The sequence below is a fragment of the Dermacentor variabilis genome, chromosome 7 (assembly GCF_050947875.1).
Source record: "Dermacentor variabilis isolate Ectoservices chromosome 7, ASM5094787v1, whole genome shotgun sequence".
In the NCBI taxonomy this organism is placed as follows: domain Eukaryota; kingdom Metazoa; phylum Arthropoda; class Arachnida; order Ixodida; family Ixodidae; genus Dermacentor; species Dermacentor variabilis.
This window is the reverse complement of record NC_134574.1, coordinates 135,827,410-135,851,363: the sequence shown is the minus strand read 5'-3', so window position 1 is coordinate 135,851,363 and position 23,954 is coordinate 135,827,410. Positions and strand designations below refer to the sequence as shown.

The following is a 23,954-nucleotide window of genomic DNA, read 5'->3' as shown; positions in this document are numbered from 1 at the left end:
ACCATGGGATTCCTTAATTCGCATTTTATGCAGTGTTAGCGCTTTGTCCGGCACTGGTCAATCAGGCTGCCCTCATTCACTTTATATTGCGTGTTTGTTGGCACTTCGGCTACGACCGTAAGGTGCCTTGATTCACATTATGCCTGGTGTTTCTTTACACTATGTCCAGTACCACACTCCATCTAAATCTTAATTCACAGTATATCCGGTGTTCTTGCACTATATCACCTGGTATCATGGGCAGTCTTAATTCTCACAACACCCAGTGTTTGCACTGCGCTTTGTACCACGGCTCAGTTTATTCTGCACAATATCGCGTGGCTGTTTGCACTATGTACTTGTATGTACCATACAATCGCGGCGCCTCAGTTCGCACTCTACCTGTTCTTTTTTGCACTATGCCTCGTACAGGCCAACTGGGCAACACTAGTCAGCCCAGAGGAGAAGTAAAAATAGTACGACGGGAAATGCGTCACGACGGCGGTGTGGCCCTGCATTCGGCAAAAGTTGTTTCGCAAGACTGCATCTAGTAGCAGCGGAAAAGTAACTGGACGAGTAACTGGACGAAAGCTTCGGTTCAATAGAAATGTTCCGAAGAAACGAATGAAATATACTGCAATAATTCATTAGGGAAGTCTTCTTGAAGCAGCTGAAAAAATATATACGGCTCCACAAACATCCTTAAAAGGTGTCTTGTATGGAGAAATGTAGGCCACTTCATCTAAATGGAGCTTCGAAAGTATTTTGCTTAGGGATACAAAACTGTGAGAGAACAAGAAAAGAAAATGCTCGATCGTCGCAACTTCTCGAGATGGGGAATAGATGGGGGCGACAGACAGGACCTGTGAAGTGCTTCGTTCCGGTTTGCTTTTATGATAGCAGTTTTGATAGCTGGGGTAGTCGGTACAGGTGCACTGATACAAGTTACGTGAGAAGAGTTGACGCAAGGAAAGAAGAGGACAGACATCCGTCTGTCTCCTTCTTTCATTTTGTCCCATGTTGTCGCGCAGTTTCTATCACTGCTTCCTTCTGATGGCGCGCACCCACTCCGGAGGATTAGCGAAGATGAGGTTGGTATTAGGAAATTGTATTTAGTGCCAGATCCGTATATATGTTTAGGAAGAACTGAATAAAACAGGACAGGTAACAAAAATGTAGAAAAATTACCTTAATGCTGCTAAAAATATGACCGCGACTGTGCAAACATCCCTACGGCGGTTTTCAAGGGAGGAGGCTCCCCAGGGAAAATGTCCACAATGTGAAAACTTAAAGCAAGTTTGTCGAAACCGTGAGTATGAAATGTCTTTTATTGGGATTGCCATTATATGGACACTATGCAGGCGCATTTCAGCCTTCGGCGTTGGCGTCGCCGTGAGGAGCCGCACAAATTCCAAGGGCGACAAAATCGTCGCTGCGCGCCCTATCCTGTACATGGGAGGGAAAACGTGCGAGGGTGAGCCGGCGATCGCGGCTCAATCTCGCGCGCGCAACGAAAGAAAGCAGGGAAGAAGCGCACCGCCTTCCGTCGCGCGCAAGGGTTCGGGTGTAGGGAATGGAAGGGGGCGGGGGCCTTGTACTCCGCGCGGCCTGGGCGGCAGCACGCGCGCGGCCGGGCCGCGTTATCTTGAAAGCCATGCGCGACGGGTACAGAGGCCGCGCTGCGCTGTGTTTTCGCGATGAAGTTCACGTTGATGGGAGTTGCTGCACGAAGGTCAATTCACTCGCTGCTGCTTCCGCGTTTCCGCACTGCAGTGTTGTGAGAGCGAGTTCCTGCGATCATCGAGTGAAATGTATTCATGCTTACTTGTGCGCGCGTGACCCCCTGTTTGTTAATTTAGTTAGCATGCCTATATTTACAAGTTTAGACAGCCGATAAAACTACTATCGTTACTTCGCATAGCTTGCCCACTAATTAGCTATCACAATCAATGCTTCGCCTTTCGGGTGAAACTGCGACTTTTTTAGGAAGACGGGCGACACAATGCGACACAAAGAGGGGCGACACAATAAGAAAACGTGGTCTCCCTTGATTGGGCGCTCAGGGAAGGGCTGCAGGCCAGCCCTGAGAAAGTACAACTTTAAGACAATTATTGGACACTGTAAATGGGCAAAATTACTTAACTTTTGCTGTGACGCGCGCCGTGCCCAATTCGTCCTTTACGTCACCGCTAGAGTAGTGCACTACAGACACCGCTGCCTAGCTCTAACTAGAGGTTCGCGCGAACTTGAACATTCGAACAAGATGGAACATGTGTTACAAGACGTTACAAAAATGCGCGCATTTTGTACTGTTACGAAGAAAAATTTACAATTGATGGCTCATAGGTGCAATATGGGTCAGAATGGCGGTGGCGTGGGGTCCACACTATTGTGGTGGCCTCTCTGGCTTGGGACAGACAGGCCGCCACAATCGCAGCTCAAAGCGCAGCTGCGGTAGCTTGACAAATGCGGTCGCAATGATTGCTGCAACATAAAGAGGCAAAGACGATGACAGTCGTGTTGTAAGCTGTAGTTGGGGCTTTCTTGGTGCTGTTGCGCTGTGGTAGGATAAGCCACAAGAAAATTCAGAGGAAAGCAACTATAGAAACTGGAGAGCGTTTCTACTTCGCCTTTCCGGACATGGAATCCGGTGGCTTTCCGGTGGCTTGAGAGTGCCATATGGAACGCAGCAGCTACAATGTCGTCGCCTGAATTTGAGCTGGTCAGAGCATAAGGGTCGAGGCGGACGATCTCGGCCTTGCTGAAGCACATCGCAACATCGTCTATCTTAGAGCCAGTTAGTGTGGCGACCGAAGTGGGAGGCTCGCGATGAAGTGGTAAGGCACCCGTGGGGGACTCGGTTGATGTAGAAATAGCGAAAATATTCACAGTAGCAGGTTTTCTTTGCTTAGTCGCATGAGACGAGGAAGCACCTTTCTGAACGATCTCCAACCCAATAAATGTCTTTGGGGTGCTCTAGCTAAGACATTGCAGATGCACTGTGAGCGAAATCGCAAGAAAGGAGGAGGCAGGGAAAGCGCGCGGGCTCAGCGAAGAGGTGCAGTAGACGCCACAGCTGGCGGACCAGTCTCGCCTCATTGTTTCCGCGGAATGTCACTGGAAACGCCCGCACCGGCGCGAGCATCAACATCTGCAAGGAGTATTTTAGCAGCTGTAGCATTGCCACGGTGTAGACCAGTGAAACCATGCGGTTCCAGTCAAGCGCATCTAAAAGCGGTGGCGGCCAGGGGCTTGTATGTATCGCTGACGTTACTGAGAAGCTGTGGGCGGACCAAGTGAGGACTTGATGGGGCCAGAAGTAGAGCAGAAGGTTGTGAGTCGGGTCACGCAATGAATGACACAAGGAATTCACCGTGATAACTCCACTAGTGTCTGAGCCGCTGAAGAGACATTATTCTTCACGCAGAGCTCATCATTTGCTTGTGATGGGGAAATGATGCTCGTTCAGCGGCTCCTTCAGGGGTATAAATCGTCCGAGGTGAAGTCACGTGCTACTTCTTTAGTGAGATGGTACGCCGAGGGACTCGGAGAAAGTGCTAATAAGATCATCGTACATGTTTTCACTAGATGAAGGAAAGTAAGCCGAGAAAATGTCAGCGGGGAATCTTTCATTTGAAAAGGGCGTATCGTCAGAGCTCCGAAGACAAGCAATTCACGTACAGCAGCATCTCCATTAGCACAAACCACAAAGACAGGATGGCGTGGACGGTGCGGAAACAGCTGCAGACACCATGGGGCTGTGTAGCTTTGCGCTCGGTTTTCTCTTCTGTCCCTTGTGGTGTCCTTGCGCTACTAATTGAACTTTAAAGCATGTTTTGCCAAGAAGCCCAATCTTATGCCCTTCTATCTTTCGAAAGCGCCATTTTTCCGGCTGGTCCATGGGTGTAGGTGGGGCTCGGTTGCAGGTGGCGGAGAGTTGGTTCTTGGTGCACGTAAATCGGGCGTCTGTGATCACCGATTATGTGGTGGCCATGGCAATGGGCCACTGTGCTTATGACGGGAAAACGCTTAGCCATGAAGGAACGTGGACGTGATGATCACCGGCTTATGAGCAGGAAATATGGCGAGTGTTTACTCGAACACGGAGTGTGTTCTGTATCATGTGTCTGACCGGCTTTGTTATCTTCAATACCTCTGGGGCGCTAGCACAACGATTCATTTGCTGCTTGATGGAAACTTTGCATTTCATACAAAGCGTAGCATGAAAGTGGGTAAACGAAAAAAACAGACAGAAACGCGATGACGTACAGAATATGAACTGGAAAAAAAAAAGAACACAGAGGGAAATATATATATATATATATATATATATATATATATATATATATATATATATATATATATATATATATAGACAGTGCGTGCTTTAACGAACACTTCCCAAATATTTAAATATGGCCTGCGGCAAAATTCTAGTCCGTGAGCTGGTCTACCCGAAGGGGCAGACATTACGTACACAAGAAATCAAATTCATAATCAACTAATTAAAGAACTAATCATTTTAACTAATCATCTTATGGAACATATTGTAATTTATAAATTCTAGTCGGGTGGTACGCAGGGCGGATCCACTTAGAACGATTCCCAGGTTGACACACACAAACACACACTCACACACGTTGTGTATATTTCAATTTCGTTACCTCTAATGCCACTGAGTAATTTTCGTTCAAGGGTTGTGCATACTTTAGGTAACCAATGAAACTTGTCATGCGCTTGGGACAGCATTGTTCGAGTGTCGGTAAGTTTTAAAGTGTACTGAAAGCATATTTTCTTGCGTTCCTGCGATTGGTTTAGTTGCCACACGTGACAGCAGTAAACGAAATGAGAGCAGTGCACATCTGATCATTTAGTTGGCATTGTTTCGATAACGAGCTTTACTGCTACGTGACGAAAGCGAAGTATCCTCTTTCTCAGTAGATTGTGACAATGTTGGTGAGGCGAAGTCCAACATTTTGAGAGGGATTTTAGCATCGAATTGAAATATCCTAATTAGTAGTCACGTGTAGTTGATGTCTCGTTTTGTTTGATGCGCGACAAACGTGTGACAGAGTTTTAAAGTGACGCTCTCATTGTCTGTTACCATTCCCTTTTGAGGAACTGGTGGTTCGCTCTTGCCTGTTGGCCGGTGGCTGATTGCTCATCGAACGTACAACTTGGGTCCCTGGCTACGTGCAGCTGGCCATGTGCGACTAGGCACCTGCCAATGGGTATGTGATCAGTCTTCGGGAATCAGACTTGGTGAAATGGGCAAGTGAGTAGAACACGGGTAGACAGGATGATCGAGCAATAAAAGGAGAAAAAGTTGCCAACAGGAAATTGAAGAAGTAGGCTACAAGTAAACGAAAGAGTCGGCAACAGAAAGAGCCGAGTGTGAATAGAGATGTGATGGGAACAAAATTGGCGCAGAGTACGAAATGAGCAGCCAGGGTAAAGCTACGTAGAAGAGAAGAAGAAGCAGAATTCAAGATATTGCAGTAAACATGAAAGAAAGCTTCGCTCGTCTTGGATTCATACACTTGTATTTAATCCGCCACTTTTATTTATAACCTCAAAGATGTCTGTCAGTACTATTTGTGTATTAATGCACAGCTTAAGGATTGAAACAAAGCACACTGACAATGTAGAGAGTCGCCAAGTTTCCATGCACAGGTGTTCAGGCAATTGCAAAATTATTCTATCTCGCGCTATCAATCCCCGGTCCAACTGTAACATATGGTGCATTAGGTCAACGTGAGAAAAAAGTTCTCTATTAGCGTCGTCATCAGCCCTTCACTCCACCAGGGCCTTTAGTTTGCTTGCCTTTATTTTTGGTGCCACAATTGAAGCAGGGTTTCGGCGTTTTTGGATCTAAAGTGGAGAGAAAGGAAGTGTAAAAAACTTTAGCTGAAGCGGCAATAAACATTGTGTATCAATAAAGACGGTGCTTTCAGTACAACCGGAACAGCGGGCAATATTATTTATTTATTTATTTACCCTCAAGGCCGAAGCATTACAAAGGGGAGTGGGCAGAGAATAAAACATAGTACACAATATTCTGACAAAGCATGGCAAGGCATGGTAACTCCTAATTATACATTGTTAGCTAAGGCAGATTTAAAAAGGGTGTTATCATTGATGGAAGCAATGTCAACAGGAAGGTGTTTCCAATCTTTTGAAGTTCCAGGCAACAAATAGTAAGCAAAGGGTTCAGTATCAGATGGCTCGAGTTGCCAAAACATAGCCGTAGAAATGACTGCAGCAATTTGCATTGCAAGACCAGAAATAGGGTTTAATGTTTCCTTATTAAACTATGAAGAAGCGTAATAAAGTTAAGGTTCTCAAATACTGCAATAATGTATTGATAGTCCGGTAGCCTATGAAGTTAAGGTAAAGTGGCCAAGGGTTGAACATTATTATTTAACTGAAAATAGTGCCAGAGAATACAAGTGAGACACAGCAAAAGTACTTGAAAGCGCAGCACCTTGATGTTCTATTGCTTTCTTCACTTTCCTTTCTGTTCTGCGTGCCGCTCTCGAATTGTGCGACACACCCAGCCCAAAATATAGTAATTATATAGCTTTGATTTTTTTGTTAATTGTGTGATAACTAAAACAAATTGTGTAGTTGTTGTGCATTTTGGGGTTGCACCAGTTTTAACTTTCTCCAGAAAGACATTGGACGCAATAACTAATATCACTTTCGTGAGAAGTAACAAGGAGGCCACAGCAGGCGCTTGGACCTTTCCTGTGATTGAAACTGATGCGTCATTCGCCTTAGGCTCCTCGCACCGGCATGGTCTGCATAGATTTATTTGGTAAATAATTTTTTTGAATTTTTAGGATAGTAATTTTATCCTGTGTCGGTTGGACTTATCGCTGAAATCAAGGCACATGCTATTAGTAAGCCGAGGACACGCCTTCTTCAACCTGTTTTGCACGCGAGCGTTAATGATAAGCACAAATAGTGATTTCACCTGTTTATTTTAGTATAGCTAGGTAAATTACGGCGCCGTACAACGTCCTTTTTAAACGAAAAGTGTTGCCAAGGCACAAACTTCATTCATTCATTAAAAAAACTATTTATAGATTACACTACTTAAATATCATTGATTGTAGGTAACAGGGTACTGTAACAACAAATATATAGTCGTTCTGTAAGTAAATTGTGTAAATTAAAACGGAAGGAAGAGTAAAATTATGTGAGGCATCACGAAGCCCAGCGACATCTGCAGCCACATCTGCAGTTTCCCTCCGAGCTAGACGTTGTCCTATAATGTGCGCATCAATAACAAATTATTAAATCACAGTTCAGCTGAAATGCTGAAGCTGATTGCACTGGAAATTTTCATTTTTTAGATACAGCCTGTGGGCGAAATAAAAATGAATAAATCTGAGGGGTTGCCTTATACCTAACGTTGCTGTCGCGGTTCCCACATAAAATAATAACCGATAATTTTGCGCAAAGTATACTCAACGAGCCTATACGATAGAGTGTTTCTTCTCTTCCTCTCCTGCAGGAGGAGAAGAGCAACTGCTTGAGACTACCAGAGAAGAGCAACCGGTACGGATAGCCTAATAGCTTTAATGAAGCAGAGATCTCGCATGCTGACAGAATTCACAAAATGACAGGCAGAATTCTAGCGAGCTCTAACGCTTTGCAATAAATAGGGCACGACGCTTGGCGAGCTCCACGTTATATTGTCGGAACTGCTACTGCTTGAACAATTGTTTTTGGTATCCCGGCAATCTTTGCGATAGTCTCGCATCCTACGTTGGCCCCATATGCTCACTGGGGTTGGTGGTTGGAGAATGCAGGACTACTTAAATGTGCCGCTCTCAAATTAAATATTCTGGAGTAAATATATGGTTTAAATTTCCGCGCGCCGACCACATCAACTATATGGATGCTGATGCCTTCAATCAGATACGACGGGCGCAGACGTTTTCAGCAGATGTTGTCTTCAGACCCAATCGCAGTGACAGCTTCGCGCTTTATGGAGCTTAAGAGCTGGTTATTTCTTCGTTCTTCTGGATCCGCTCGTTCATGGATGTGATGGAGAGCAGGTGGTCGGAGTGGTAATAATATTGAACTTGTTCATTGATGGCGGAAAGTTTGAGTCTAATCATATTTTGATTTGCTCCGCTAATTTTGTAGGCAGCGAAGTATAGTTCTTTACAAATTCATTTTAATGAGAACTGCAGTACCAAACGACGTACTGTATCAAACTGTGTACATGCCGCGATGTTATAGAGTATAAACAGTGGCATATGTTACGGGAAAGTGCGTTGTGCTTGTTGGTCGTAAACGTAATATATAAATTGTAGCCCTAAGCTATAGTTTTTCTTACACATGACGACCACTGCATTTTTAAAAAAAATGATTGATTGTCCAGGTAAGAAAACAAAGCCCTGTTTGATTCCTTCCTCGAATTATATTTTTCAAAGCATCACAAGCTTACAGTCGCTGCAACTAAGATAAAATATGAACCTGTGGTGAGAAAATATTACAAAGTTAAAACAATAAAATTACAAAATAAAAGCGAATGGTGACTTCTCTAACACTCTTTCATATATGTGAGCATTCTTGAAGTTCTCGAATGAGTGTGGCCGAAATCAAGACATTTTGAACGTGTGTTCACATTCGCCGTTATGGATTGGAGTTGCACGGGCAAAGACAATCAGAAGTGATCGTTTACACCTCTGCAAATACACAGGAAAGTTGAAAGGAGGAGTGTAGCCTCGGCAGCCTAATGGTAGAGTCCTGAATGCAGATTTTGCGCACAAGGCGAGGACAAAGAAGAGGCTAAGACACGCGAGCGCAGACTTGCAACACCCCTGCTGGCGCAAAGGAAAAGATGCGAGTTCGGCTCCATCCCTAGGTATGTTGCCGCTGCGTACACGTCCACTTTATTTGTATTAATATTGCTGTAGCAACTATATGGACGCTCCAGGCGCATTTTCGGCATCGACGTCGCCTTATAATGTACCTAACAAGATAAAGCGTTCCCTAAAAAGTCCAAGTGCGATAACACCGTGGTCACATGCCGTGCGCGCTTGGTGCGAGCGAAAGCATGCAACGGTGAGCCTAGAATGATGGCTTGATCTCGCGCGCGCAAGGGAGGAAGGCGCAGAGGAAGCGTGCCGTCTTGCATCGCGCGCAACGCACTGGAGGAAGGGAAGGCGTCCTACTCTTGGCGCGGCTGCGTATGGCGCGGCTGAGCGCGGCAGTGTGAGTCCTAAGTTGAAAGCGATCTGCGATCGGTACAAAGTCGAGGAGCACCGACGGCTGATGGTCTCGTGTGCGCTGTGTTATCGCCTCTTAGTTCGCGTTAAATAGAGCGGAAGGCCCAAGGCGAATTCGGTTTCCGCTGACGACTCTCTTACCTCCAGTGATTTGACAGTGAGTCTCTGCGTCATCGAATGAGATGTGATCATGTTTGCCTGTGTGCGCCTGACGACATGCTTAGTAATTTAGTAGCGAATGTCTACTAGTGTATAAGGCCGATAAACCTACTTCGCATACGGGTCAAAAATTCGCTATCGAGAGAGAGAGAGAGAGGAAAGGGGAGGCAGAGAGGTTAACCAGAGAAAAAGATCCGGTTTGCTACCCTACGCTGGGGAGAGAGGGGAGGGGAGGTAAAGTGGTAACAAAGTAGAGAGAAGGAAAGAAAGGAGCATAGACACACAATCACAATCGGTCACTGTCACCGAATACTGTCATCGCACAGCACAGTGATACTTGAAGCACTATCGAAATCGATGCATCACCTTTGGGGGCAAGCAGCGACTTCTTCTGTACAAGTGAATTAGAAATGTTATTCCTTTGGTTTCCTAATATTTTACCGTGTGTCATTATATGCTTGCTTTTGATAGTTGCAACTAACAAGGAACTATTCTGTTGACTTTCCTTATTCTTATCGCTCATATGGAAGGTGAGTGCTTTTTTGATCGATCACTTCGATGCCTAGCGGATAGTGATACCAAAGCATCAAATGGCGCATTGAGCGGAAAAGTCGGCGTCTGTGGCAGCGAAAGGGCGCCTAAATTCCCATCGGCTGTGACGCCACATCACGAGGGCGCCTTCACGGAGCAGAGCACGCAAAAGGGTGTTGTGGGAGGGGAGAGCGCATGACCGCGACGCCACGCCAACAGCGCGTCTCGACAGAGACGACTCAGCAACGCCATTCCGCAGGGCGATATGGGTACGTCATCGGGGGGGGGGGAGGAGTTGTCACGTGACGCGCACTTGCGGTTGCAACATTCTCGCTCTCCAAAGCCGGCGCAGGGGTCCGTATCTCTCCGTCTCACGCCTTCTCGGCTTAGCTGCTGCGCTCGTCGGCCGCCCTTGGTGGCCCCTGCTGCCGCGGCGTTGGCACCGCCAGCGGCGGCTCCTCGCTGGTTCGTGTAGTACGCACCGCTGTGGTACGGCAATGGCAGCGGAAAGCTCAAACGGCAGCTCAGCGGCATTCAATTTCACAATAATGCTTTCGCATTCATTACTCATAAGAACCGCTTAGGTGCCCTCGGATTCTTTAATATATTGAGTACGGACTTCGTGACAACTCACACATGAATTAAAAAAAAAAACTTGAAGCATACCCTGTTGTGCAATCGTTTTGGGCGATAGAGTATGTCTATGAACTTAAGCGGTTTTGGTTCAAACTAGCCAGAAAGATGAAAAATAAGCGCCGACCATTCTGTCCGTTAAGCGGTTTTAACGGAGAGCGATAAGCGAAACGAAATGTACGAGGTTGGCAGTACGGTAATGGCTTCTGAACAAACGTACGATTCCATGCAAGCAGCCTGGTAAAATTAGGGTCACCTGCAACCAAGGCTATATTTACGCAAGTCTAAATTGCCCCTATTCTTATCCCAGCGTTATGAAAATGAGAAGTGGGGTGGTGGAGTGAGGGTGACGTTTAAGGATGCTAACGTGGGGTCATATCTACATTGTCACTCTTTTCTCTGTACTTATTTAAACTCTGTACCCACTTAATAATAGAAAGAGACTAATTCTATTTGACATCGACAACAAGATACATTCTCTTAATTTCTGCATTCTCAAAGTGTAGTATAAACCTGTTCCATTAGTTTACCACTTGACAAATCTTTTTTGTAATTGGTTAATGGGTTCAAATACGTTGTACAACACCAGAAATTGCAGTCATACAGCTTGCTTTAGGGCGTAGAAGGCAGGTGAAGAAGATATTCATTGAATAAATAGGGAAAACATAATATGACACATATAAGAGAACCTGGACACAAACATTTGTCAGGAGAGGAGATGAGTGTGCCTTAGATTAGAGAGCAATATTTTTGCTGTTGGAGATAAAAACTGAGCAAATGAAGTCAACTTGTAGTAAAATATTAAATTAAACAATATAACTTAATTATAAGTTATGCATAACAGCGTTAGTTATGTGAACTTATTTTTCTACCTTGACAAATTGAGTATCAGTGTTCTTGTTTTTCTGTTATCAGGCACCATATATGGTTGGAAACTATGTATTCCGAGAGCCAACTAAAAATTGCTATTGAAAAATTTTTGCAAGGACCATTATTACTCTTTGCTAACAATTTAAACGCCTGTCAAACCATTTTCTTATGGTCTCTGGCACTCACTAACAAAAAACAAAACCGTAACACCCAATCCTTAGTTTAACTTAAGCCCCGTTGCATTATGTGTGATATTGCACAGGTGGGTGAAACATTTATACAGGGGCTTTTTGTGGTGTCCGCGAAATTAGACTGCACAGAAAAAGCAACTGCTTTCACTTACGGCTACATCTTTTCATGCAGTCATCATGCGAAACGAAAGCGTTGTCATTTTTGCCACAACTCCTTCCTCTAATCAGAAAACAGTTATTCCTTTTGTGATCAAAATAGAAGCGATACAATACGAAGTAGCACACTCCTGGGCTTTGAGGCAGGCTGCACACAACTTTTCGTTGGTCAGGTGCTGCAAAATAAAATGGGAATCGAAAGTGAATCAGTAAAAAGTAATATCATATCACACACCAAAGAGAAAAAAATTATGAGCCATTCCACTCTGGGGAGGTGAATGACCAGCGAAGCGGTTTAGCGCACGACACAGAGGTGACACAGAATTTCGAACAAAGGTACGAACACATTTACTATCCTGACCTGTGGTCGTCGTGAGGATATAGGCACGCAGGCACATACGCGTATTACCTCTTTTAATAAATGTGTCCGTCACTTAACACGATGGATGGCTCCTACCCCTTTAAGCAATGGCTTATATTCCAGTAAACGCGGCTTCCCATTACAATAATAATAATAATATTTGGGGTTTTACGTGCCAAAACCACTTTCTGATTATGAGGCACGCCGTAGTGGAGGACTCCGGAAATTTTGACCACCTGGGGTTCTTTAACGTGCACCTAAATCTAAGCACACGGGTGTTTTCGCATTTCGCCCCCATCGAAATGCGGCCGCCGTGGCCGCTTCCCATTACAATGACAGAATAGAAGTGAGAGAGAAAGGTTTAGTGGTACGAAATACGGCTAGGTCGGCCTGAGGTACATTCCTTTTGCAGGATACTCTGCGTTGGGGGAAGGGGATGAGAAAAAGGAAGACGGACGAAAAAGGAGCATTGTGGGCGACGATGACGAGGAAAGATGTAAAGCATATAATAAGCTGTTTGGACAACTTAACTGCCTACACTCCAGGCCCATGCTTTTTTAAAAAAATATCAAGTGAAGCGCGGATAGCCTTAAAACTCCATTTAACGTCTGAGCAAGGGCCTAAAACACCGTCTTCCTACAGAGACGGGGTACTGAGGCACGTAAAGACATTGTTCAACTTTTGACGCTCTTTCACGTACTCAGGGCAGTCACATAGCACATGACCTATAGTCACTTTTAAATTGCACATTTCACAGTCTGGTGGCTCGGTGTGTCACGTGAGGGGCACGTACCCACGCGTACACGCCACCCCCAGCCTAAGTCTGTTCAGGAGGCTGGCACAGCTGCGTTGAATTTTGGGTGGTAGCCTAAATTTCATGGTGGGGTTTAATCTTCCGAGTCGTCTGTGGCGATTATCCGGATTGTCCCAGGGCTTTAGTGTCTCTGCTCGGATAACACTTGAGAGAAGGCAGTTGGCGTCCGCTCTTGAAAAAGGAATCGCAAGCAGCGGCTCTGATTCTTCGAGTGCCTTCGCTTCGGCACCGGCCAGTTCATTGCAGTGCGCACCACAGTGATTGGGAACCCACTGAAATGTGATGTGGCGGCAATTCTCTTCCATTAGTGTGTATAGCTTGGCAGTCTGAAGAGCCAATACTCTGTAAGAGCTTTCCTTCATTACGACTCTAAGTATCTGCAAAGCTGACTTCGCGTCACTAAACGCTGTCTATACTTGAGGAGGCTGTTGAAAAATATAGTGCACTGCCCCTCTGGTTGTCATTAGTTCCGTGGATGTTGGTGTCGTCTTGTTTCGCAAATAAAACCACCGAATGACTTGACGCCAAGGCACGACGAAAGCCGCGCCAGACGGATACGACGAGACCGATCCGTCTCTATATACATTCACCGATGGGCCATATTATTTTGACATATCTTGAAGTGTTAGATGTCTGACGCCCACAGTAGGTTGTCGCAATTCTCTAGAAATTTCTGTAATTCAGAGACGTATCCGTATTTTGATCATTACCTTGGAGGAACGTCAGAAGGTGCAAAGTATGACGGTAAGGAGATTCTAGGCATAGAATTGCTCTCGGAAAAGTGTCGATAAAGTGTGGTGTAGACAAGTGTAGGGTGTAGCGGCGACGCGAGCTTCCTCAATTGTATCCTAAAGTGAGGTGCAGCGTCGAACTCCAAGACACGTTCTCAGCATCTGTGCCTGAGCTCTTTCCAGCGTACGCAAACATGACGGGCTCATACCTGATAAAACAGGCCGGCTATACCGAATGTAGCCGACGTACAGAGCCTGATGCAGCCAGAGTTGCGAAGGCTCAAATGGCCCCACTTCATACCAGCCAGAAAGCGAAAAACTTGAGCAAGTCCAGTTAATTTTTTCGGTAACATTGTAAAAATAGCAGTGAAATTCTGCACTAGTATGATGGGAGGCCATGGAGCCATCTGTGGATGGAGACAACGATGACGAACGCGTGTGCATCGAGTGGCGCTAACGAGCCAGCGCTGCAAGGGGACGATGACGCTCGAGCCATTGTTGCTGATAGTTTTTTGCAAAACGGAAACAGTTGAGGAAGAAGACGACAATTACGAAAGTAGCACGGGCGCGTTCGCGCAGTCGTTGCCGAGAATTTCCACAGCGAAGCTTTATTAAATAGCTCCGACCCGGGATTTCATGGCGTGTTCGTGTAGAAATTTTCATGTTGGCTGATCCTGGTAGTAGTGCAGAAAGGGTCCAAGGCAGCGCTTGCGGGGGTATAAGCTATTCATTGTCTTTGCGTGACAGATACATTTAATAACAGAGGTGATACGTGAATCTATGTGCGTACCTATAGCATCACGTGAACCACAGATCCGTACAATAAATATGTTCTTACCTTTGTTCAAGGTTCAGAGTCACCTTCATTTCCTGCACTAAGCAGCTTCGCTGGTCACGCGCCTTCACAAAGTGTAACGGCTCATGAATTATTTAACAGTCCTTTTTTGAAAAAGTCGTGCAAACCGTTTTTTTAAACATCTGTTGTTACCCTTGTGCCTGGGAACTCTTTGAGCCCACAGGGTTACGTACTATTGAGCTTGGACCCTTTCAGTACTATCATCAGGATCGGCCAACATGATGATATTTCTGCACACTGACGCCATGAAACCCCTAATCTAACCCCGAAGGAAAACAAACCCAACCACACCAGTATTATATGATCTGCGATAAGTTCTCACGACTCATCAGAATCTTAGTGCATAAACAACAGCCTCTCAACAGCACCCCCCGCAAGTGTGCTGTTTGGATTAACTGATTTTTAAGAGAATGTTTACACGTGTTACAGTATTATGACCTGTTCCGGATGACTGTAAGTTTTGAATGCTCAATATTATGCTGTGCCTGTTGTTAGATTGCATTTTGCGTCATGAGAGACAAAACGTTTCACAACACGTATTCAAAATTTTTGTGAGTCACATCAAGGTTCCGATAAATTGTGTGTAGTGACGCCTTGAACAGTTGGCGATGTTAAAGAGTAAATATTGTTAAACGCCTAAAATTATAAAAAGAGCAAATAGAACCGCGTCCCAGTTTCTTTGCATTGCTTACAATATGAAATAATGAAAGTATTCGTGCGGTAACTACATAATTGGAACTATTTGCGTGGTTGGGCTACAGTGTGTTAGTTATGTAGCGTTGCCAGAAAAATTATCACTTACGTTTGCAAGTCTCGAGGCATTTCTGCTCTGTTGCGAAATGGTTTGCACCTCTTCCGCATTCACCGTGGTTGAACATTTTACAGAAGCCATCTTGAGGATCATGATACCAAGCACGCGTTTTTGGTTGACAGCTGCCAGTAATCGTGTTCCTTAAACACAACTCTTGCTTCTGTCCTTTCGGGCCTGAAAAGAAGCTTCTCATTAAAGTCTAGGACATTTTGAGGTTAATAAATACCTAATTGTAGTAGTTCAATGGAAATACCAAAATTAGTGCTGAGACATACACACACACACATAAATATATATATATATATATATATATATATATATATATATATATATATATATACACTCGGCATGCCAGTTCGTAACTCGGGGCATAGTGCAACTGCTCAGAAGGCTTAGCTCGAGGGCTCGTAGTCTGGCTCCTCAAAAGCTTCACCGCAAAAGACGTTGCGTCAACTTTGGTCGCCGGCAGCACATCGTGTTTCGCACCGCTTCGTCACGCCACAACCTATCTAGGACGGCAGTTCGAATCTGAACGTTTCAAAATCCGAGACCCCTTTATTGGTTATGAGCGATTCAGGCCCACCAGTCACCATCCTTGAGCCAACAAGGTGAGCGAACGTTTTCACCTGCTGGGCCGCTATTTTGCACGCGTTCGAAAAGCCGATGTTCGGTTTGACATCACACAATTGTCCAGGCCACGCCGATATCATGGCGTAAACTAATCTATGCAAATCACGTGAGCCGAAACCGAACGTCGGCTTCTCACACGCGTACAAGATAGCGACCAGAGGTCGCTATCTTCAAGCCGCCATGTCCAATTCGACCAAACCTGGCTCGAGGCTCTCCTAGCCTTCGCCCGAGGTCAGCCTGCCACCTCAGGCGACAAACGATCAGGCGACACCTGCAGGCGTCGTCTACGGGGAAACACTATGCCTTCCCGTAGAATTATCGTCACCAACGTTTTACCCGGTCACAGCGAACCCCAGCGATTCCGGGGCCCGCTTCAAGGCACCATGACCAACTACGGTACGTCACCCCCGGCAGTCTCGCTGAGCCATCGCCCTTGGTTTTCAAGAAGTTCACAACATGTAGGCCCGCCTTTCTTTAGTATACGGGCATCCTTGCTTTTTTCCCAGCCGCGCTACACTGGACCCTACCGGGTGGTCCATCGGGACGACGAGGCCTACACTCTGCGCATCAGAGAGCGACGTTCGCGTTTTCATCGACTGGCAAATATTTACTCCGATGGCCGCACATCCACAGTGCCCCCTAAGGCGTCGACAACTTGTGCGACCGCCCTTCGCTACATAGATAAGCTCTTATGGATGTCGGATGTGATTCACGAATTTCTATCAACCCGTATGCATGCATACTACGCAGGGGAGTTGATGTGACAGCACGCTATGCCCCCCCCCCCCCCGCCCCTCCCTACCGCTTCGCTTCTGCCACATCACTGCTTCGTATCGGGAGGCACTGCTACCACAGCTGCCCACCGCGAATTTTTCAGCCACGAGGACAAGAGAAAAACGCGACATGTTGACTCTGGGCGTCCTATCTATAGAAAAGTGAATATGTGTGTCCCGTGAAGGTATCATCATCAGAATTTTGGTGCGGTTGACGGGTCACTGCTGCTACCCGAAGAGATTGTTGTACGACATTTTACGCTTTGTGTTTACTGAAGGAATAAACCAGCGTAAGGTTATCTATGTTGGTAGGCTCCGCCGGCAGCGCTGTTTGTTAATCCTAGAAGAGTACCAGCTCTCTCTCTCTCTCCCTCTCTCTCCCTCTTCCTCTGTCCCTCTGTCTGTGAGCGGCACAGCAACACATGCAATTAAGGGATGCTACATTTTCTATATTTGGCCATGGCTGCCCAGCTAACAGGCGTTAAATATCATGGCACAGATTTCGTAGCCATTACTTTAGCATATATATCTGTAATCTAAAACGTAATCTTTTCTGCTGCTAACATCTCTCCTCGTACTCGGCTTGTTCTTAGGCTGTGCGCACAATGCGTGGTTTTCGCATTTTCCTCGTTTTTGTTGGAGTTGCAACTGTTGCAATGGTCTACCTCTGCAATGTAGTACAATCCGGTTGTTACACACCGCCGCTGCAACCACGACCACCACCCTCCTGTTTTACCGCCACAACTGCCGCGCCGTTTCATTGAGGGCAGACGACGGCAGACGCACCTGCCAGCAACGGCGTCCAACGCGGGTGCACTCGCCCACTGCGCAGGTGCGGCGCGTGGTGCAATCGCGCGTCCTTTCTTTTTTATGAGCTGTACTATGTCTCGTTAGCTTTTTCGTCCACTTTGAACACGTTGGCCAACCCAGATTCCTCGCCCCCACTACGAAATCACGCAGTGCCGCCATCCTTTTGGTTCACTTTAGGGACGTTAGCCAGCCCAGAACACCCTGGGAGACCACGCAGCGCAGCCATCATTTCTGTCCGCTTTACAGATGTTAGCCAGCCGACATACCCCCTATGAGACCACGCAGTGCCACCATCTTTTTTGTTCACTTTATGGACGTTTGCCAGCCGAGATACCCTCTATGAGACAACGCCGTGCCATCAACTTTTTTATTCACTTTACGGACGTTAGCCAGCCGAGAAACTTCCTATGAGACCACGCAGTGCCACCATCTATTTTGTTCGCTTTACGGACGTTAGCCATCCCAGATACCCCGCTATGAGACCAAGCAGCGCAGCCATCTTTTTTATTCACTTTACGGACGTTAGCCAGTCCAGATACCCCCCCCCCCTCCCACGAGACCACGCAGTGCCACCATCTTTTTTGTTCACTTTATGGACGTTTGCCAGCCCAGATACCCCCCTGTGAGACCAAGCAGCGCAGCCATCTTTTTTGTCCACATTACAGACGTTAGCCAGCCCAGATAGCCCCTATGAGACCACGCAGCACCGCTATCTTTCTTTGTTCACTTTACGTACGTCTGCCAACCGAGATACTCCCCTATGAGACCACGCAGTGTGACTATCTTTTTTGTTCACTTTACGGACGTTAGCCAGCCCCGATACCCCTCTACGAGACCACGCAGCACCGCCATCTTTTTTGTCCGCTTTATGGACGTTAGCCAGCCGAGATACTCCCTATGAGACTACGCAGTGCCACCATCTTTGTTGTTTACTTTACGAACGCTAGCCAGCCCAGATACACGCCCATAAGACAACGCAGCGCCGCCATGTTCTTTGTTTACTTTAAGGGCGTTAGCCAGGCGAAATACCTCCCCCCCGAGACCACGCATACGGCTCATTCATACAAGTCCGTCAGGTAAACAATTGATCACTGTTTTGTTCATTATCGGGACGCTGACTTTTTTCGAGAAATCCTACATAGGACACCTATGAAAGATATAGACATAACCACACACGATTCACACTTTGGCATTTGTGAATCCCGCTGACCTGCCTTATGAGACGATCGTATACTTCATGGCTTGTTTAGCCTTTTTTGAAGCAGAATGTACTATAGGCGTGATGAAAACCCAAGATATGCAAGATCCTTTCTTTTGTGAGCCTGCACGCCATGTAAGAAATGTGTATGCTGTTCTAGAGCAGCCGCTAGATTTGATCGAGATTCCTAATGGCATTCGTACGCTTGTCTGTTTTTAAAGTATTCTCGTGTGAGATCTTGCGATTTTTAATTTTTGTTTGTGCGGTTTCCACGTGTGGCTTTCCATGTATGAAAGGAAAAATATTTCAATCATGGACAAATGGTTATGGCATCGGGCTGTTGCAGTCGGATGCGATGGTTTTAATCCCGCAGCCGAAAGCATTTCGATGTTTTCACGCGAATGCGAATCTACTCGGCGAGAACACGAGCAACAACCGGACCGATCCAGGCCAAACCGTAAAATTGCAGGCAAAGAAACCTTACAGTTAAAACATGAGGTTGAAATTCTTGTACAAAATTCAATATTTTTAATAAGAGATGTAGATTAAACCACGATGATAACATCTCCAGAATTGGCTGTAGAATTAAAGAACACGATTTTCGTTTCGTGAGTCCACTCTTGAAATATCTTTTTATATGTTCAATCCATGGAACACTGCCATGATGTATCGCCTGACCTCGCTAGTGTTGACAGCGTTCACATTTTCATCATGCGTTTTTATTTATGACTGTACTCAATAAACAAAATTTTTAAAATTTAGTAAATATCAAACGAATGTGCCGACTCGCTCGGTAAGGCCTTACAACCAGCGTACTTAGCTTAAAGTTAGTACTACCTAAATGGTTGCTGTCTTATACGGCCTTTAGCAATAGCCGCGCCAGGAAACGCTTGTGCCATTTTGTAGAGATCGGATAAAGATGTACAAGCTGTCGCCAGAACCCTGTGTGCCTTCTTAACGGCGAAAGAAAACTTGGAGTTTATCCTGTAGAAATATACTGAAAGTATGAATAATCTAGACAAAGGCAGGCCTTTCAACGCTTGAAGTAGTCTAATGACTTCAGCTATGTGCACCGTCTATAGTCACGTGGATACTGAATAGCGCGTACGTACCCAGGCTATAGAACGCTGGTGCTAAATCAGGGCAGCTGTAGAGCCCCTGTGGTTCAAGCAAAAAAAAGGACAAACCGGTTGACGTATTGGAGTAGATTCAAAGCTGATTTAGGCAGTGCAATTGGACGTGCAGAAAGACTCGGCGAGGACGCACGACAAGCGGTGTAGTCAGAACCGAATATTTATCGCAAAGCGGACGCTTATGTACGATGAAGATTGGAAAGTCGAATAATGTCGAAAGGAAGCGTCATTGTCAAAACCAGGAATAGGTAGCAGAAAGCAACTACTGTAAAATGCATACACCACAAAAGTTGACATTACGCACCGAAATAACGCATGCACGAACGTCGAACATATTGAGTATTTCTTGCAGAAAAAGCTTTTAAAACGTTCACTCGAATGATTAGGCTTCTAAATAATAAAACACTATCCAAAATACTTGAACAGACAACCGCTTATGCCTCTGTTTCGTACATTGTTTTTTTTAGGCTGTGCTATTATATATTGAGTAGTGGAACTTTATGACACGAAATGCAGGTTTTCCGATCGCACGGCGTAAACCTCATGCAGGCCCAAGTATCAAATTGTCTCTTTGTTCTCACTGGTAACGAGTCAAGATCGCAACATATGGGATATATATTTACATATAGACATTTTTGACCAGAACGACACACAACCGAAGCAAAAACTGTTTAACTTGCAGTTCATGCATACCTACCGCTATCGTTTGTGTTGCTTACTGATCAAGTGATCACAGATCCTTGATCAGCTTATTCCTCTGTTTCGTACATTGTTTTTTTAGGCTGTGCTATTATATATTGAGTAGTGGAACTTTATGACACGAAATGCAGGTTTTCCGATCGCACGGCGTAAACCTCATGCAGGCCCAAGTATCAAATTGTCTCTTTGTTCTCACTGGTAACGAGTCAAGATCGCAACATATGGGATATATATTTATATATAGTCATTTTTGACCAGAACGACACAGAACCCAAGCAAAAACTGTTTAACTTGCAGTTCATGCAGACCTACCGCTATCGTTTGTGTTGCTTACTGATCAAGTGATCACAGATCCCCAATCTATGATCGAAGGAGGCAAGTGGTTAGAAAACACGTGCAGAAGCCGAACCTGCCTAGAGTGCCCAAATTTCTCGTCTATATTGAAACGTAAATGGAGCGTGCACTTACGTTGGCAAGCTTCGTCACATTTTTCTTTCGACATGAACTGGTTGTATCCGATGCCGCATTCGTTGTCCTTGTACTTTACGCACGCATTGGTCTGATAGTGAAAATACCAAACGTTCTTTAAGGACGGGCAGTTGCCGAGAACCGGTGGTTTCCAGCACATCGATTGCGTTGTTTCTGGAATGGCTGTAAATGTGCACCAAATCCCACCCACAAGTCACATCCGTAAGTAATACGTGGCGGAATGGACCTTCAACGTGAAAGCATTTACTGCCTATTGATTTTCATGAATTTTTTTTTGCCCGGCGAAATTATAAGATCAAGGTGAGAGGATGAAATGATTGCCTCCATTTGCTGAAGGATCTCAACTACTGACAATTGATAGACGACACTACTCTTCATAAATAAAGTTCAATTCAACTTGCTCACATTCGGAGCACTAACATGCGCTACAATATAAGTAGTTTCCTGCTCAGTCGTTATAAATATTTATCGTATAACTGTTAATAATGAAACGTTCTCGGCTGGTGCATTTTGATCTAGTAGAACAAGCTAGCCTGAACGCGCTTGCCGCTTGATCATTAAAAATAGGGAACAGCAGTAGCCAACTTTTTTTTAATGACTATGGCTATGTACCATAAACCTATTAGTGTCGGTAGATAAAAAAAATTGAAACGCAATAAAACGGGTAGGCTATGATAACCCATGTGACGAAATTTGTACAGAGGTATTCGAGCCGGCAGATCCTTGTACCAGCTCCCAAACTAGGGGCTCAAGACATGGAATGCATGTTTCCCTCACTCCTGGTGTTCATCTTCAACACGAGGAGTGACATCTCTTGGCTTTGACGTCATTTTAGCGACAAATGCCCCGAGAAAAGAGGGAAACGAATTATTGCCAAGAGATAACTGCTTCTTCGCGTAACTCCAGCAATAGAGCTGAAAGTTTTCATTTTGCATTATCCATACCTCGTGAATGGAATATTCATGAACGCCCTGTTATCAGCTGTGCTGATGCGGTCGTACACGTCACACAATATTTAGTGTTTTACAAGGTGCATACAGGTGATAAATGCCGCAGGAGGTCGTAAAACATAATTTTCGCTATTTGTGGAATATGGTTTTGTTTGTTCAGTGAAGAACTTCTAAATAAATTTTAAAAATCGTCAGCTTGACGCGCAGGAGCTGTTTTCAAAAATATAGGCAGTAAAGATCGCCGCAATTGGGTTGAACGGCTGGCTGCTGAAACCTAACGAATAATAGAGGCGGGCGCACTCATTAGTAGATACAGTCACGAACATACTCAAGTGCACAATCTTTACTTTTTGCATCAGGATGAGGTGAAAACAATAAATCAGGTTTCTAAAGCACTTAGTCACGAAACAAAAGTGAACGCATGCACCTTTGCACCTTCTTTATCTTACATTCCAAGTAACAGATTTAGTTTTGAAGCTCCCTTTTTTAGGAGAACGCAAATCTCTACTACACTGAAATGAAGGAGTTGAGGAGAGGTTGGAAAAAACAATCCTAAATATCTTACCAAATTTGCGAACACCAAGTTGACTTAAAGCGTGAATCTCACATTTTTCTTCAGCAAGTCAACTCTCAGTGAGTGGCATAATTAGGAAAACAGATATGTTTGCACTTGCAACGACCTTGTGCAGCGATGACAAGCATAGTTAATTTTACATTCTAGCGTTTGAATGCGGTAAATCAAAGTTACGAAGGGTGAGTTCAACGTCTAACTCAATAAAAAACGTCAGTATTAAAAACGGCGATTTTAAATGAATCACCAACGCAGTGCGCCCCAGTGAAAACAATTCCAAAATGAGTATTTGAACGGCCCGGTTGAATTAAACAACTAACAATACCACACCATGAACGCAAGCCACGCCGATGAGAACGTATAGGCCAGATAGACGCTTCATTGCCATGCGTTTGTTCCGACGTCATCTGAAGAGTGCAGCCACCTTGAAGAAACGAAGACGTTACACAGCCCCGGATTCGTTATGGTCATTGTCTTACGTGTATTCTTCCCATTGGTGGTCTTGAAACATTGGTTATATTTGTTGAGCAAACATTGATTGTTAAGGAAGATTGATGAGTTTAAGGAAGTGGTCGCAGTTGCGTGTACTTCTGTTGAACAAACGATATTGTTGGGCAACTTTTTCGCATACATTTGCGTAACGCATGAATAGCGAACTTTTTTCCGTTGTGAAAACGTGATTGGAATGAGAATGTATGAGAATACATTGCAGAAACCATGAGCGTTACAACGTAAAACTATACCAAGCTTTTCTATTCCAATTCTGCAATCAGCCCACCACGATTGGTCAAAAACTTTTTGGGCCCCCCTCACTTGTCTGTCGCGCGACGTCACGAAAACCGCGATAGCTCCCAATCTGATATGACCTGTACACACTGATTATGCATAATTTGACCGAACAAAACAAAAATAGTTATTTCTGATTCGACGCCTTTTTGCCATTAGCCCTCGGTTATTGGTCAAAATTTTGTGGCTGCACCCACTTCACCTCCCTTCCACGCGACGCCACAAAACCGCAAAAACTTACGGTGTCAAAGTGGCGTGTACGCGTTACAGATGCATTAATATGCCGAACAAAACTGAATTTTCTTCTGAATAGCTGTAGGCTGCCCCGTTCGGAAATGAATAAAAATGGCTTCCGCTGATCGCTCCGGCACTGGCTACTCGCCCCTGCCGGAGAGCATGGGTTTATTTCGTGTAATAAAACTTTTCACGTGGCTGTGTAACGTTTTTGGGAACTTTCGGCACGTTTACGACCTCGTTCTGCCAACTCTCCTTTGCTGACGATCCGTTTTAGCGTCATTCTTAAGCTTCCGCTGCATGCCGCCGCGATTGTCGACGAGCCACCGCAAGCTAAGTAAAAG

General features: G+C 45.2%; 1 protein-coding gene and 1 long non-coding RNA gene across 3 annotated transcripts in view; one reads left to right on the top strand and one right to left on the bottom strand.

The window, feature by feature from the left end:
• The first annotated feature begins 5,095 nt into the window (after positions 1 to 5,095).
• Positions 5,096 to 23,954, top strand: part of LOC142587954 (uncharacterized) — a 39,947-nt gene continuing 21,088 nt past the window's right edge. The window contains exons 1-2 of the long non-coding RNA XR_012829652.1: positions 5,096 to 5,210; positions 8,753 to 8,860. This is a non-coding gene — a long non-coding RNA (uncharacterized LOC142587954). The remainder of the gene's footprint in view (positions 5,211 to 8,752; positions 8,861 to 23,954) is intronic.
• Positions 5,501 to 23,063, bottom strand: LOC142587953 (carboxypeptidase inhibitor SmCI-like). 2 transcript variants are annotated; one of them, XM_075699352.1, is made up of 5 exons: positions 22,921 to 23,063; positions 21,049 to 21,231; positions 15,329 to 15,511; positions 11,761 to 11,940; positions 5,501 to 5,850 (listed from the first exon to the last, which is right to left on the bottom strand). In XM_075699352.1, the coding sequence occupies exons 1-5, from the start codon at positions 22,976 to 22,978 to the stop codon at positions 5,765 to 5,767; spliced, it is 690 nt and encodes a 229-aa protein (XP_075555467.1). In that variant the 5' UTR covers positions 22,979 to 23,063; the 3' UTR covers positions 5,501 to 5,764. The 2 variants fall into 2 exon arrangements, with proteins under 2 accessions (XP_075555467.1, XP_075555468.1); XM_075699353.1 differs by lacking the exon at positions 22,921 to 23,063 and adding an exon at positions 22,585 to 22,814.